This window comes from Pelmatolapia mariae, linkage group LG9 (genome assembly GCF_036321145.2).
Source record: "Pelmatolapia mariae isolate MD_Pm_ZW linkage group LG9, Pm_UMD_F_2, whole genome shotgun sequence".
In the NCBI taxonomy this organism is placed as follows: domain Eukaryota; kingdom Metazoa; phylum Chordata; class Actinopteri; order Cichliformes; family Cichlidae; genus Pelmatolapia; species Pelmatolapia mariae.
In genome coordinates this window covers 4040915-4054204 of record NC_086235.1, presented here as the reverse complement: position 1 = coordinate 4054204, position 13290 = coordinate 4040915, and the positions used below count along the sequence as shown (strand labels likewise).

At 39.8% G+C, this 13290-nt stretch overlaps 1 protein-coding gene across 1 annotated transcript in view; it reads right to left on the bottom strand.

Annotated features, from left to right (window-relative positions):
* The window catches only part of LOC134634810 (sodium channel protein type 5 subunit alpha-like), a 172257-nt gene that overhangs the window by 25336 nt on the left and 133631 nt on the right, over positions 1-13290 (bottom strand). Inside the window, exons 20-22 of the mRNA XM_065471659.1 lie at positions 10937-11091; positions 9841-10014; positions 4949-5071 (exon numbers count right to left, since the gene is read on the bottom strand). Coding sequence (XP_065327731.1) covers positions 4949-5071; positions 9841-10014; positions 10937-11091 — 452 coding nt within the window. The remainder of the gene's footprint in view (positions 1-4948; positions 5072-9840; positions 10015-10936; positions 11092-13290) is intronic.

The following is a 13290-nucleotide window of genomic DNA, read 5'->3' as shown; positions in this document are numbered from 1 at the left end:
AAGGTGATGATTCTGCCTTTGACCTTACAGTGTCCACTGGTTTGAAACCAGCCATGCAGCTCATGTGACATGTTTACGTTGAATCCTGTACGTTATGATTTGATTTATTTTATCAGCCTTTTATAGAAAAAGGAAAGGCAGTGTGAACTCACATGAATGTTTTCGCCAATTACTTGATGAGTCCTGACATGCAACAAGTAGAAAATTTTGCTCCCATGTGAAATAAATGCAGTGCCATTAATCACTCGGTTTTTCTTCATTATGTGATTCTGTATTTTTATTTTTCTGAGAAATCCACCGTCCTGCTTCCTATTGTTGCAGATCTACAGACGGCGGTGAGTCAGCTCGTGTGTTTGATCGTCCTCGTCTGCACTCACAAAGCACATTTATGTGTTGTGTTTTTTTTATACCCAGAATGCCTTGCTGAGTAAGCAGTGCGATGCTGAGTGCTGAGCATTTTTAAATTTAACACAGAAAATCATCTGTTTAGTCTTCCAGAGAGCGAGTCTGTCTCCTGCAAACCCTGCTGTTTTGATGAACTGAAGAGTTCAAGTATTCTTTACGTTTAATAAAAAAAACAATTATTTTATGTGTTAAATAATTGTTATGTTAACCCCCAAATTAACTCCATGTTTTTAAACATTATAAGGCCACATATTCTCTTGTGAGAGCTTTGATACATAAAAGCTTTCCTCACAAATTCCCACCATTCACATTGCCCATTTACTCAGTTTTGTAAGTTTTATGTTTGTTTTTCATGTTTTGAAATGTATTTCTACACAAAAGAATTGAAAACAAAATTGTGAGAATGATTTTCTATGAACCAAATATAGTTTTGTATTTTCTAAATTTGTCATTAAAGTCTGATGTTAGTCTTTTTGCAGGACAGAGGCGTGGTTTCCAAATATTTACCCACAGCTACGGCTAATATTTGAGTGTAAGTGAAAGGAGTGTGTTGTCAGGAACATTCGTCCTCATTTCAGGAGACTGTGTTTGCAGGACACCGACTCTGTGCTATTCACAGTAATACTGGTGACAGAAACACAAACAGTAACTTGATATTTGTCTCCTGCTCACAAAGGCTGATGGACATAAGTTAACATGAAAGAGAAATCAGAAAAAATACATATCAAATTCACAGGAGGCGATAAAACAACACACAGCAAAAAAAAAGGAAAGAACTAAATTCAAAAGAAGATGAACCTGTCAGAGAGCAGGAAGCAGAGAGTAAATATGAAGTGACAGATAAGAAATGATAGGATGACACACGGTGAGAAAACACTGAGGGGATGTTCATTACAAACACACCTGGGCACAAACATGTCCTCACTTCAGTTAGCTGATTTATCTTCCTTTATATCTAAATAATTCATTTCAGTCAGTAATTCTAGAATTTTCCAGAGAACAGATTAGCTGTATTACACTTCTTACACTAATAAAAACTGCTGTAAAAATACATTTATTTTACAGTAATTTGCTGTTATGTGTGAATTACAGGCAAATGATGTAAATATCTTCCATGAAAAAATATTTTTAGAAAGCTACTGTATTACACATTCTTTTTGTAAATTGAAATGTTTAAGTTTAATTTATTAATTCAGAAGCATTAACTGTGATCTGTTTATGGAGAAGTACTAAACTGTAAAAACAGTTTATACAATAAATTATACATTTTTACTATTGCTTTTACTATAATCTAACTTATTGATAGATCAATTACTTTTTTCTATTTGAATTATATATTAATAAATCTAAATTTTGAGCCATCGGGCAGCCTAATGCACAAACTGTTTACAAAGTTGCCCTTCTTTTTTTTCTGATTTGTAGATCAATAATATGCAGCAGTATGAATCCCTGATGCGTTTTCCATTGTTGATCCGTTTTTCTCACCAATCAGAAAGCAGTACACAGTCATGTAAAAGTAAATCCTTACTACCTGCATAGGAATTAAAAGAAGCCACGTGCTGCTGATGAAATACACTTGATTAATTGATGATCATCAGTGTGAGCACCTCTATAAAAGTGTGTATGAGTTAACACAATGCCACAATCCTCCCAGATGGGAATGTTCCAGCAAAAAATTGCAATTTTTGGACACTGGCACTTTATGTAGTCCGGTGTTGATTGTCTGTTATATGTAGCACCATGGTCCCGGAGGAACACTGTCTCGTTTCACTGTGTACTGTACCACCGCACAAGGTTGAAATGACAATAAAGCCACTTTACTTGAAAATCAACCCAAGGTCAGACCGTGCAATGCTGCACTGTCCACTTTCTGTTGTAACAAAATAAATTTCCCATGTGTGGGATTAATAAAGGTTATTTCATCTTATCTTAGAGAAACTGCAAAACCCCCAAGAGCTTCACCTTCTGCTTCTACATCTTCAACTCTACAGGCCTCAGTAAGCATGTTAAATGTTAAAGTCCATTACAGCACATCAGAAAAACACTGAACAAACCACAAGACTTCTGGATTTCCTTTGGACAGATGAGACAAAAGTGGACAATAATCCCAAGCACAGCAGCAAATCTACAACAAATACCTTCATATATAGACACACGCACACACATACATATATGTATATATATATATATATATATATATATATATATATATATATATATATATATATATATATATATATATATATATATTAGTGGTGCAACGGATCACGGTTGATCCGTAATCCGAACCGATCCCACTCCACGGTTCGGCACGAACGTGAACCGAAGATTCGAAAAAGAAGAAAAAAAGTATGTGTATGGTGCGCGTGGTGTGTCTGTCAAGCGATAGTTATGGTCAGCGCTAGCGGTCCAAGTGGAGGAGCAGAGGAGTTTGCGGTATTTAAGCAGCCCTTTGCTGCCCAGTCCGACCGGGCTAAAGCTATTACAAAAGCTATTGGGGTGTTTAGCTGCAGACGGGAGGCTGTATTCCGTTGTGCAAAACAAGGGGTTTAAGCCATGATGAACGTGCTTGAGCCACGCTATGATATCCCGTTGCGCGTCCACTTTAGTGGCAAGATCGTTCCAAGCATGTATGAGCAGGAAAAGATTTAAGTTGTGGCTGAACTGTCCCAGGCATCTTCTGTTGCCCTAACTACTACAAATGGGTGGACCTCCAGGGCAACGGAAAGCCACGTGACCGTGACAGCTCATTATATCACAGCAGAGTGCGATATAATGAGCTGTATGTATTATTGTGGGGTCTACCTTGAGTGCCTTGAGGCGACTGTTGTTGTGATTTGGCGCTTTATAAATAAAATTGAATTGAATTGAATTGAGTGGTAGATACAAAGATACAAAGCCCTGTACTGCCCTATATTGTACCATAATTTTTTTTTTATAATTGCGTGGAATGAGTCTTGAGTTGAATGTTTTTAACAGGCAAAAAATACTTCAATAAGTAAATAAGTAAATGTTAAATTTTTGTATTTTTTCGCTGATCCGAAAATCGATCCTATCCGTGACTTAAAACCGTGATCCGATCCGAACCGCGAGATTTTTGATCCGTTGCACCACTAATATATATACATAAAGGGCTTCTCTCATTTGGAGTACAGTATATCAAGTTTTAAGTTCTGAATATTTTTTCTACCTCTATTGTGTTGTGGGTAAAGGTCTTTGAAAGACTCATCACACAAAATACCAACAATCAACAATCTTTGGAATTTAAAAGCAAAAACAGCTCTAAGCTCGACTTCCTGAAGACGGGACACGTTTGGAAGCTTTTAGTCTGTACTGTGTACACAGTTACAGTAACAAACAGAACGTGCAGAGATACCTTTATGTAAACCCATTAATATGAATTAACAGCTGTTTTATGCTGTTTTTTTTTTAATTTAAAACCGTCATAAGGGTGAACTTTTGTCCTCTACATGGCAAGAATCACCATAATTTTAATCACCATTTTTTTCTGTTGTTGCTGAGAAGCTCATCTGCCATAAAAACTCAAAGACGTAGCAAGCTACCTGCAGTGGTGGCCGGCTGTGAATGAGGGAGCCTTTTAGCATTGAGTGACCTGCACAGAAACTTAATAAGAAACATCCAAACCTGAAGCAGTGCTCAATGTTTGGCTCCAGTGCTCTGTTTGAAATTACATGCAACAGTGTGCAACAGGCATCAAGGTGATGTTTCTTTTGTTTGGTGGGTGTGTCAGATGTGTTAGCTCGTTAGCTGAGGCATACATACAAACTCTGCTGTATTAACACAGACTGCACACAGCTGAGCTGCCATTGTAGTGAATTCAACTATGGGCTAACCTCCAGGGCTGGAAAATGAAGGCATAACTAAAGTGCCAAAAGCTGCAGTTCCTCTAATGTCCACTTGAGGCTGGCTTCAAAAGTCTGTCAGTCCCCATAGACTCCTATGTTAAAATCTCCAAATTTACAGGAGAAATAAAAGTGTTTATAGCAAGCTAAAAACACTTTTGGTCTTCAAGAACTGTTTCTCCCGTCATAAAAACTTTGCTGTTTTAGATGTTCCCTTTATTGCTTTGAGTCATTAAAGTAGAACTTTCTGCTGTGTTAGAACATTTAAAGTGGATGCAGCTTGCTAACCAAACTACCTAGCATAAACTGATACTGCTGAGTGCCCTCTGGTGGGCAAAATATGCAGCAACAACACTCACAACAGGCTGAAGGGTGTCTCTCTTTTATTTTGAAATTTGTATTTATCATCTATTTTAAATGCCAATGTCTATGTTATTGAAAAATTGCTAATTTGTTGATCATTATAAATTTAACACACTTTTTTTTGTATATTTAATGTATACTATGTAAGTGCAAAGAAAATAGATGTAGAGGAGAAGCTTTTTTTTGACCCAAGATCTTTTACTTTTTCCCGTTTTTAGTGATAAATTAAAGCATAAGTGCACTAAATTCTTTGGCATTCAGCTGGACTCTCGACATTGATGCCCAGATGTGTTTGCTTTGATAATACTGACTCTTACCCTCATGCCTTCAAATCTGGAGAGGGCTCTGAGGGGCCGCAGGGCCCGCAGCGTCCGCAGGGATTTGATGGCTGCTAAGTCTGAATAACCCAATGTGTTGGCTACCAAACTGACCAATGAGACCTGGAGGAGAGAGAGAGAGAGGACAGAAAAAGACAGGGACAGGAATATAGAGACAGAAGAAGGAGGAAGGGAAAGAAAAGAGAAGCAGGACAGTTAACTTCTATTCTAATGAAGGGAAAGTGAGAGAAAGTTCTGATCCAGGAGACGAAGCTGCAGTTGAATGATGATGCCTGAAAAAGGAAGGGTGATGGTTTGTGATCACTGAGCTCATGACGAAGGACTCACTGCTATGAAAATTTTTTATCATTGTTGAAACCTTTCTCAGGTGAAGCTGCAAGCAGACAAGGAAATGGTTATTTTACAGACTCTTCTAGGAAGCCAGCACAAAGAACCGGAGAAATGAGAAAGAATAAATGTGTTTATTGATTGGTCAAGTGAGTCCTGAGTGATCCATGGCTTTTAAAACGAGACAATAAAGCAGACTGTTTTGTGACACTTTGATAAGCCACTGAGTGCTCTTAGAGATGGATGTGCAGATCACTGAACGACTGCTTCAAACAGCTTCAGGGTTTATGTTTAGCTGTAAGAGGGATGGTTAGGTGTTAAACATACTACCTGTATCCAAAACAGTCTGAGATATCACCTCTGGTTAAAGCCAGGATGGCATCACCTCCAATCAAACCCAGAAACATTTAAAGCCACGACACATACGATTTCCAGCACCGAGCAGCAGGTCTCAGGTCGGTCGAGCTGCAGGTGAACGCAGCTCATTCTTACCCTGATACCAGCGAAGCGGGACACAGCCCGGAGAGGACGAAGAGCTCTTAATGTCCTCAGCACACGCATGGTGGTGATGTGGTCCACTGAGATGTACTGAGCCATCAGACCCAACACTGAGACCTACAGGGTTCGGTTACACAGTGAACAACAACATTTCTACACATAAATACAAAGTAGCTTCAGACTGTGCAAAGAACAAAAATATGATCGAAATAAAGGGGACCTCCTCTGGTTTTCTGTCATTTATAATTTAATAAGTAATGAGGTCGCAGCCCTGGCTGTGAGCAGATAAGCTCCATCCACCAGCTATTTAAATCTTCAGTTTGAGATGGGCATCCAATCAGGAGAAAGTTGGCTTAAAGGGAGGGGCAGGAGCTTAAACAACTTGTTTCCAACTGAGGATGAGCTGACAGGCTGCAATCAACAACGTCTGGGGTTGGAAAACTTGCAGTTCCACTAACGTCCTCAAGTGGACATTACTGGAACTTTTCCATTTTTCTATACAGTGTATGTGTGCTACAACAGCACCAACCAAGTATAAGACAAATAAGGATGAATTTGAACTAGGAATCATGCAAAGCTACTTCAGAGAATCCAAGAAGATATTATAAATGCAGAGCTGGAACTGAGCAGAAAAGGTTCCCTTGAAAAAGTAACAGACATTTTAGCATTTCTTAAATTCTTACTCTGTTATTTTTTGTTTTTTATTACTATTTTTCAATAATTAATTTCAGTAAGTTCAAGTTCACAATTCTTAATTTCTGTGTTAAGCTATGAGCCAATAAATAGCTACACTTACTTCTTACATTTCAAAATAAAAGCTTCTTAGAAAGAGAAAACTTTTTATTCAAGCAGTTTCTTTCAAAAACAATGATAAAGCAACACAGCAGAGATAACTGTAAGTAATTTGCAAATAAAAAATCAAAAGAAGCTAAAACTTTCTTTTGATTACTTTATATCATCTTCTTCTGATGCTTTTCTGCCCTCTAGTGCTCAAAAATGAAATCCTGAAGCTTTAAGCGTGTCTCTCTCTTTCTCCATTTCCGATTGTGTTAATAAAACTCTGTTTCTTGTCTCATCTTTGCTTGGTTAGTTCGGTGACTCAAGATTTCTACCTCTCGTTCCCCCTTCAGGCCACTACAGTCAGATAAAAACGTCAGTGTCATTTATGAAGACGGCCAGGCGGAAAACACTTGGAGTGAGAGAGGCGGGGGAGTGGGTCGATTTCCGACTCAGTGCATGCATATGTATGGTGTGCATCATAAACTGTGTGTGCCACTTGCCCAGAACACTGGAAGAAAGAAACATACACATGCACATCTTTGAGTGTGTGTGTGTGTGCGTGTGTGTGTGTGTGTGTGTGTGTGTGTGTGTGTGTGTGTGTGTGTGTACAGGTTCAAAAGCCACGGCTGATTATTTGTCCGGAGGCTGTTTGAACTTCTTTCTCGCTCTCTCTCTCTGTGCCTCTCTTTGTCGCTCAGTGTCTCTCACTCTTTTATTTATAGTGGGAAGTTGCTGCACTAAGACAACAACTGTAACACTGCTGACAGTGAGAAATACTGAATTGTTCTCTTCTTATATATAAACTGCACATTTAACATAGACCATGTTTAACATGGAGAGTTTACACAGAAAGGGTAAAAAATAGAGCATCAATGTTTCCTTTCAGATATGAAGTGTGATTAAAGAGTTCAGACAGCAGGTCCATCACAAGCGAAACCCTTCCCTGATTTAAATTTGGCAATCTCCTCTTCAAGGTCATCCTCACAGGAATGCCCAAGAAGCTCCCAGCACCGCTGCTATTTTTAGATCTCTCCCAGGACGTCTCTGACATTATAGTTTCCACATTTGCGGTTCACTTGGGTCCCTGTGACGTGACTCACTCACTGTCCACTGACGACGGTGAATGCGAGAGTCTGAGCGGACGTGAAACATACCTGCCTGATTTTTGTGCCCATGCAAAAAAACGCGCACCAACTACAAATGTGCCCAGGCACCGAACCTAAACGAAGTATTACTGAGGAATGATCACTCGGCCATCGAGTCTCCAGCTGTACGTGTCCACAACAGAGTATAATCCAAGCTTTCTACTGTGCACTCTGTGATTTTACTGTGAAAACCTGCATAGAAACTGACCTGAATTGTGTAAGGAAGCTCGTAGTGATGAGAGCTGAGAATTCGGCTACAACCAAACCTGTGCAACAGAATTTGTCCAGAGGGGAGGAGTCAGACTGTTGGAATGCATCATAGAGGTACAACAGGACAGAATGAGAGATCTAAAAATAGATGTTGTACTGAAAGTCATCCAGAAGTTCACAAGACGATGATCTTGAACAGTCAAACCCAGGAAAGATGTTTGAAACCCTGGTACTACAGACAGATTGATGCTGATGGTTCCATGACGAGGTCAATCTCTTACAAAATGAGAAATATAGAGTCGTTCATGTTCATGTGCATCCAAATTCTGTCTCACTGGTTAATGTGTCAGAAGTCGTAACCAACGACTCTCTAGCCCCGATATCAGTGTGAAAAGTTTGAGATACCACTTCTTTCTACGAAGAATGTTTAATTTTTCCTAATAGATGAAGAAACAGTAGAACACTATTTTTAACCACGAACTTTATTCTGCTGGAAAGTCTAACGAAGACGTCCAGGAAACATTAAATAAACACCTCAAACCGACAGTGAGTTTTTATCTCCGACATCGCAACAACATTTATTCTGGAGCTTTCTTCCAACCATGACGAGACGTAGAGAGAACACCTCCTGATGGTTATTGAATGTCAAAATGTTTGCTGGGACTTTAAATCAGGGGCCCGATTTTTAGAGGTCAGTCTCTGGAACTTTTTGATCACACTCTTACTTTTGCATCACAGCATTCATAGTGTTTCCCAAGTTGTAGACTAACAGGGACAAAATACCATCTATGACAACACAATGGATACATGCAGTCAATAAAATACTCAGATTACTTATGTCTGTACAAAATACTTATTATACTTATTTTTTCTTCATCACAGTTTGCTGTCTGTCAAAATTAGGGATGGGTATCGTTTAGGTTTTATCCGATACCGGTGCCAAACCGGTACTTTTGAAACGTTGCCGATGCTTAAACGGTGCTCAAACCGGTGCTTAAAGAATGGAGAACACAAACTTTGTCCAAAAACCTCTCATGTTGAACTGTTTTCCACTTTTTTTGGGTCATTTTAGCCTTTTTGGCCAGGGTGAAGGGAGTATCTGCCATCAAACAAGAAGACAGCTGCATGTAACTACGACGGTGTTTGCTAGTTCACCTTACATGCATTAATGTAATAACGTGGTTAGCCTACTCAACGTAAATTACACACGAACAACATTAAGCTACTCACGCAGAGAAGAACGGCTGCTGCTGCATCATCATCCGTCATCATTTCTGCTACACTGGCAGGGCTAGGGGCCAGGACTCTCCTCTTCGGGTTCTTGGGGGATGTTGCTAACTCCGGGTCCGATAACAGGCACCACACCCGCAGTAGATGTGCACGGTGTGAGGTCTTGCAGCAAGCTATCAAATACGGTGCATTTCTCGGCTTTTAAAAAACGCTATGCGTCGCCAGGTGTTTCATCAGATTCGAGGAGTTACCTCCTTTGACAGTATCACAGTATCACTGTATCACCTTAAAGCACTTGTTGCAGGCTGCTGAGTTTGCATCTTTTGCTGTGAAGTACAGCCAGACTTTGACCGCTTCGCCTTGGGCATTTTTAATCTGTAGCTCTGCTCTAAAAGAACGTACGTACCTGGGCCCGCCTACTATCCTTGGAAAGGTAAAATGATTGGCTAGAATCCAAAGTGTATGACATCTCAGGGAAAAAAAAGCACAGAAATAAAGCACCGAAACATGCGCCGCTTTTCGGTCTGGTTACTACCGTTTATGTCAGAACCAGTGCCATAATGGCACTGGATACCGGTACCCATCCCTAGTCAAAATTTGTAGCCTTTTTGTGTCACCAACATAAAAGCTAAAGTGAGTGACTGGCTGATAATCTAATAAATAAATCAATCAATAACTTACATCAACGATGAGGAAGTCCAGCCAGCACCAGTAGTTGGTGAAGTACTTTTTGAAGCCGTAGGCGAGCCACTTGAGCATCATCTCCAGGATGAAGATGTAGGTGAAGATCTTGTCGGCGTACTCCAGCACCACTTTGATCACCCTCCTCTGCTCGATGTAGATGTCCTCAAAAGCCTGAACAGGGGCGGAGAGAGCTTTGATTTGATTCACTTCAACAATTTTTAGTCTCAGATTTCAGCGGCTCACTCAAGCCATGTAGTCCTGGATCTCCAACATCAACTGCATACATTGTATGTTTATTTTATATTATTAAAAACAGCTGTGCTGATGATCAGTGAAATACGTTTTATGTATATATGAAGATAATTGTGTAAATCACTGCTAATCCAGAACAAAGAACTGATTTATGTTGCTGCTGTTTGTCTCAATTTTTGAAAGTGAACTCAAAATGTGTTGATCATCTGTTCTGTAATTAGACGGTTCATTAAATGAAAATCTGTGTAAGGCCAGAGTTTGACTTCATCCTTCAGATAAAAAGTGGATGTTTTTATACGGTTTATTTTTCAGCACAAAGACTCAGGAGACAAAGAAACAAAGACTTTTTTATGAACGCTTAATGGTTTTACTGGTCTGGCTCATTTGAGATTAAATGGGGCCGATGAACTAAAATGGGTCTGACACCCTGGACAGTAGAATATATTAGTAATACTGTGTATATAAACACAAATAAATACAGTAAGTGATATAAACTAAAGTAAAGTGAAGTAAACCAGTATTCATTGAACTAATTCAGTGAACTAATTCATTAGACAGTTGCAGTCAACTGAAGCAAGAGGATTTCTTTAGTTCAGTTACTTTACTGAGTAAATATATAAATGTAAATAGAGCTCATTTATTGTATAAATGAAAGTACATTAAGATACAAAAACAAAGTTAAAAATACAACTGCAATAAATAAAACAATAGTTAGTAAAAAATGATCTTTATTACAGTTAGAATGAAGCTGAAGGAGACTGTGTGTGTGTGTGTGTGTGTGTGTGTGTGTGTGTGTGTGTGTGTGTGTGTGTGTGTGTGTGTGTGTGCGTGCGTGTCTGACCAGCGCTCCGGAGCTGAGGAGGATCATGAAGATGATGAAGGTCTCGAACCAGCTGTGCTCTACGATCTGGTAACAGGTCTTCCTCGTCCTCCACCACATCTGTCCAAGACCTACGGTGGTGTCGATGTCGCAGCACTGAAACCTGGCCACGCACACTGTGGGTGAGAGAGAAGCACACAAAGAGACAGAAAAATGACTGCACATTCATTTCATTACACCTTAACCGTCAGATACTTTGAAGCCCTTATCATAATAATGAGGTATAACAAAGGAGCAAGAGGAGAGGTTTTCCTCCCATCGACTCCTTTCCTTGATTGCATGAAGTTTAACAAACTGAGCTTGTGTGAGTTTGAACTCACAGTTGTGCCTTGCTTCGGGGCACGCTGGTGTCATCGCTACAACAGAAACTCAGGACCACAACACGCCTGCTTTGTAGTACGCAGATGACCCGGAGCCTAAAGTGCTGTGTATGAGTGTGTGTATGTCTGTGTGTGTTCTCTTGCATAAGCCCCGACTCCTTGGCAGATGTTAAGCTTCCGCTTTCCCACAACAACCCAATGAGTGTGTGTGTGTGTGTGTGTGTGTGTGTGTGAGTGATGCAGTGAGGATGGTAGCAGATTGCTGCAGATTTATTTTCTGCTCCAAACTGTATTTAACTCTTTCAATCCACTTTCCAGTTTCTTTTATGTTTCTTTAAAATGACCTTTTGTGTCTTTCTTCATATTTCTCCTGTTCCACTGAGATGCGATGTTCATATTAAACGTGGCCAAAGATTCAATTACTAAGCTGTCTAAGCACCTTATTGTCATTGCATATGTACAAGGAAATTATGGAAAATACATTATTTGACTGAATTCAATATTTGGTATTTTTATATGAAATGATATAGATTTCATGTGGGTGATTAAAATGATAGTGAAGTGGTACAAAAAAGAAACCTGAGCCAATAAGATGAATTTTGTCAAATTAATTTAGTTTTTCAAGTTTTCAAGTGAACAAGGTAAAATGTAAAGTTTAGATAAAATCTGGGGTACTTAGTTACAGATTCTAGTTATTTTGTTTTTCCTGTATAACTTTCTGATCTGCGTCTGTCATTTAAACTCTGATGAAAAAGATCTTAAGATGAAAAACACACTACAGCTTTGTGCTTCTCTTTTTTTATCAGTGCGTGTGGTCACTTTGTACACTGAGTACTGCTGAGGTGCGTTGAAATGCAGTGATGTTATCACTCAGCCAGTTACTTACTGCCGTGCATCATCCTATGAGTAAGTGCTGATGAAGCGAGGATCAGATTCCCGTTATTCCTGCTTTATCGCCCATTAAAAGCTTGCTGCTAGCATGTCTGGATTCAGCCAGTTTGGGCTACTGGAACAGCAGATTGCAACCTGATGTTGACTCACAATCAGGACCGGGAACTTCAAGACAATGATTGCTTGAGTGAGTGATGCTGACGTGCCCTTTGGCAAGACATGATGATGGCTCAGTAACTGACAGTGGAGATGGGGGAATGAGCTTGAAAACTTGATCAAGCGCATGTGGTCAGTGGAGAGTGATGGCTCAGCGGTGACATCACACAGAGAGGGGTGGGGTCATGACTCAACTCTATGATCTGTTGTGCAGAAACTTTCCCATCCATATTTTTCCAGGAGAAGCTACACAACTATAGTTTTTCTACTAATGGCAATTTCTCAGCCATGTGAATTTGATGCTCGTGTTTTATATTAATTCCTGCTAAAATCAGACAAAAACCCCAGCATCTGTTAACAAATGTTATTTCATGCAGGCCTTTTCCTACTTGCATGATGGATGAATGGACAGAGTTTGTGTTTCCTCCATTTGAAACTGCTTCCGTAGGTTTAAGGTTTAAGCATTAGGGGTAGGGCATCTCACGGCTTTGATAACCAAGTGCTGGTGAGTTGGTAATGTTTGAATGCTGTGATGGTGAGAGCTGAAGAGAAATACTCCTTTGGTATGACATGAACTGTGGGTACTTCTCACTTGTGGGCTATAAAAAGCTGGCACTTAAAACATAAAAACGTGTTTTTCCCCCCTTTTGATTTCTCTGAGTATTTATTAGTTGCTGACAGTTTGTTTTGCTATGAACCACCGGATGTCAATTAAACCTCAGTCACACAGTCGTAGAGACTTTTTGGTGACCCCCTGGTGACTCCCAGTCACTACAGAAAAATAACTATTCCACAACCAGTTGGTGAGTGGTCTGGACATTGTTGGCAGTTGCTGGTTAAAAGTGCAACCAAAAACCTCCTTGCATTTCATTTGGCTGCTAGCAAGTTGCCGAAATCATCTGTAGCTTGCTTGGAGGATGCCAGCTTGTTTGCAAACCCTGAGATTCT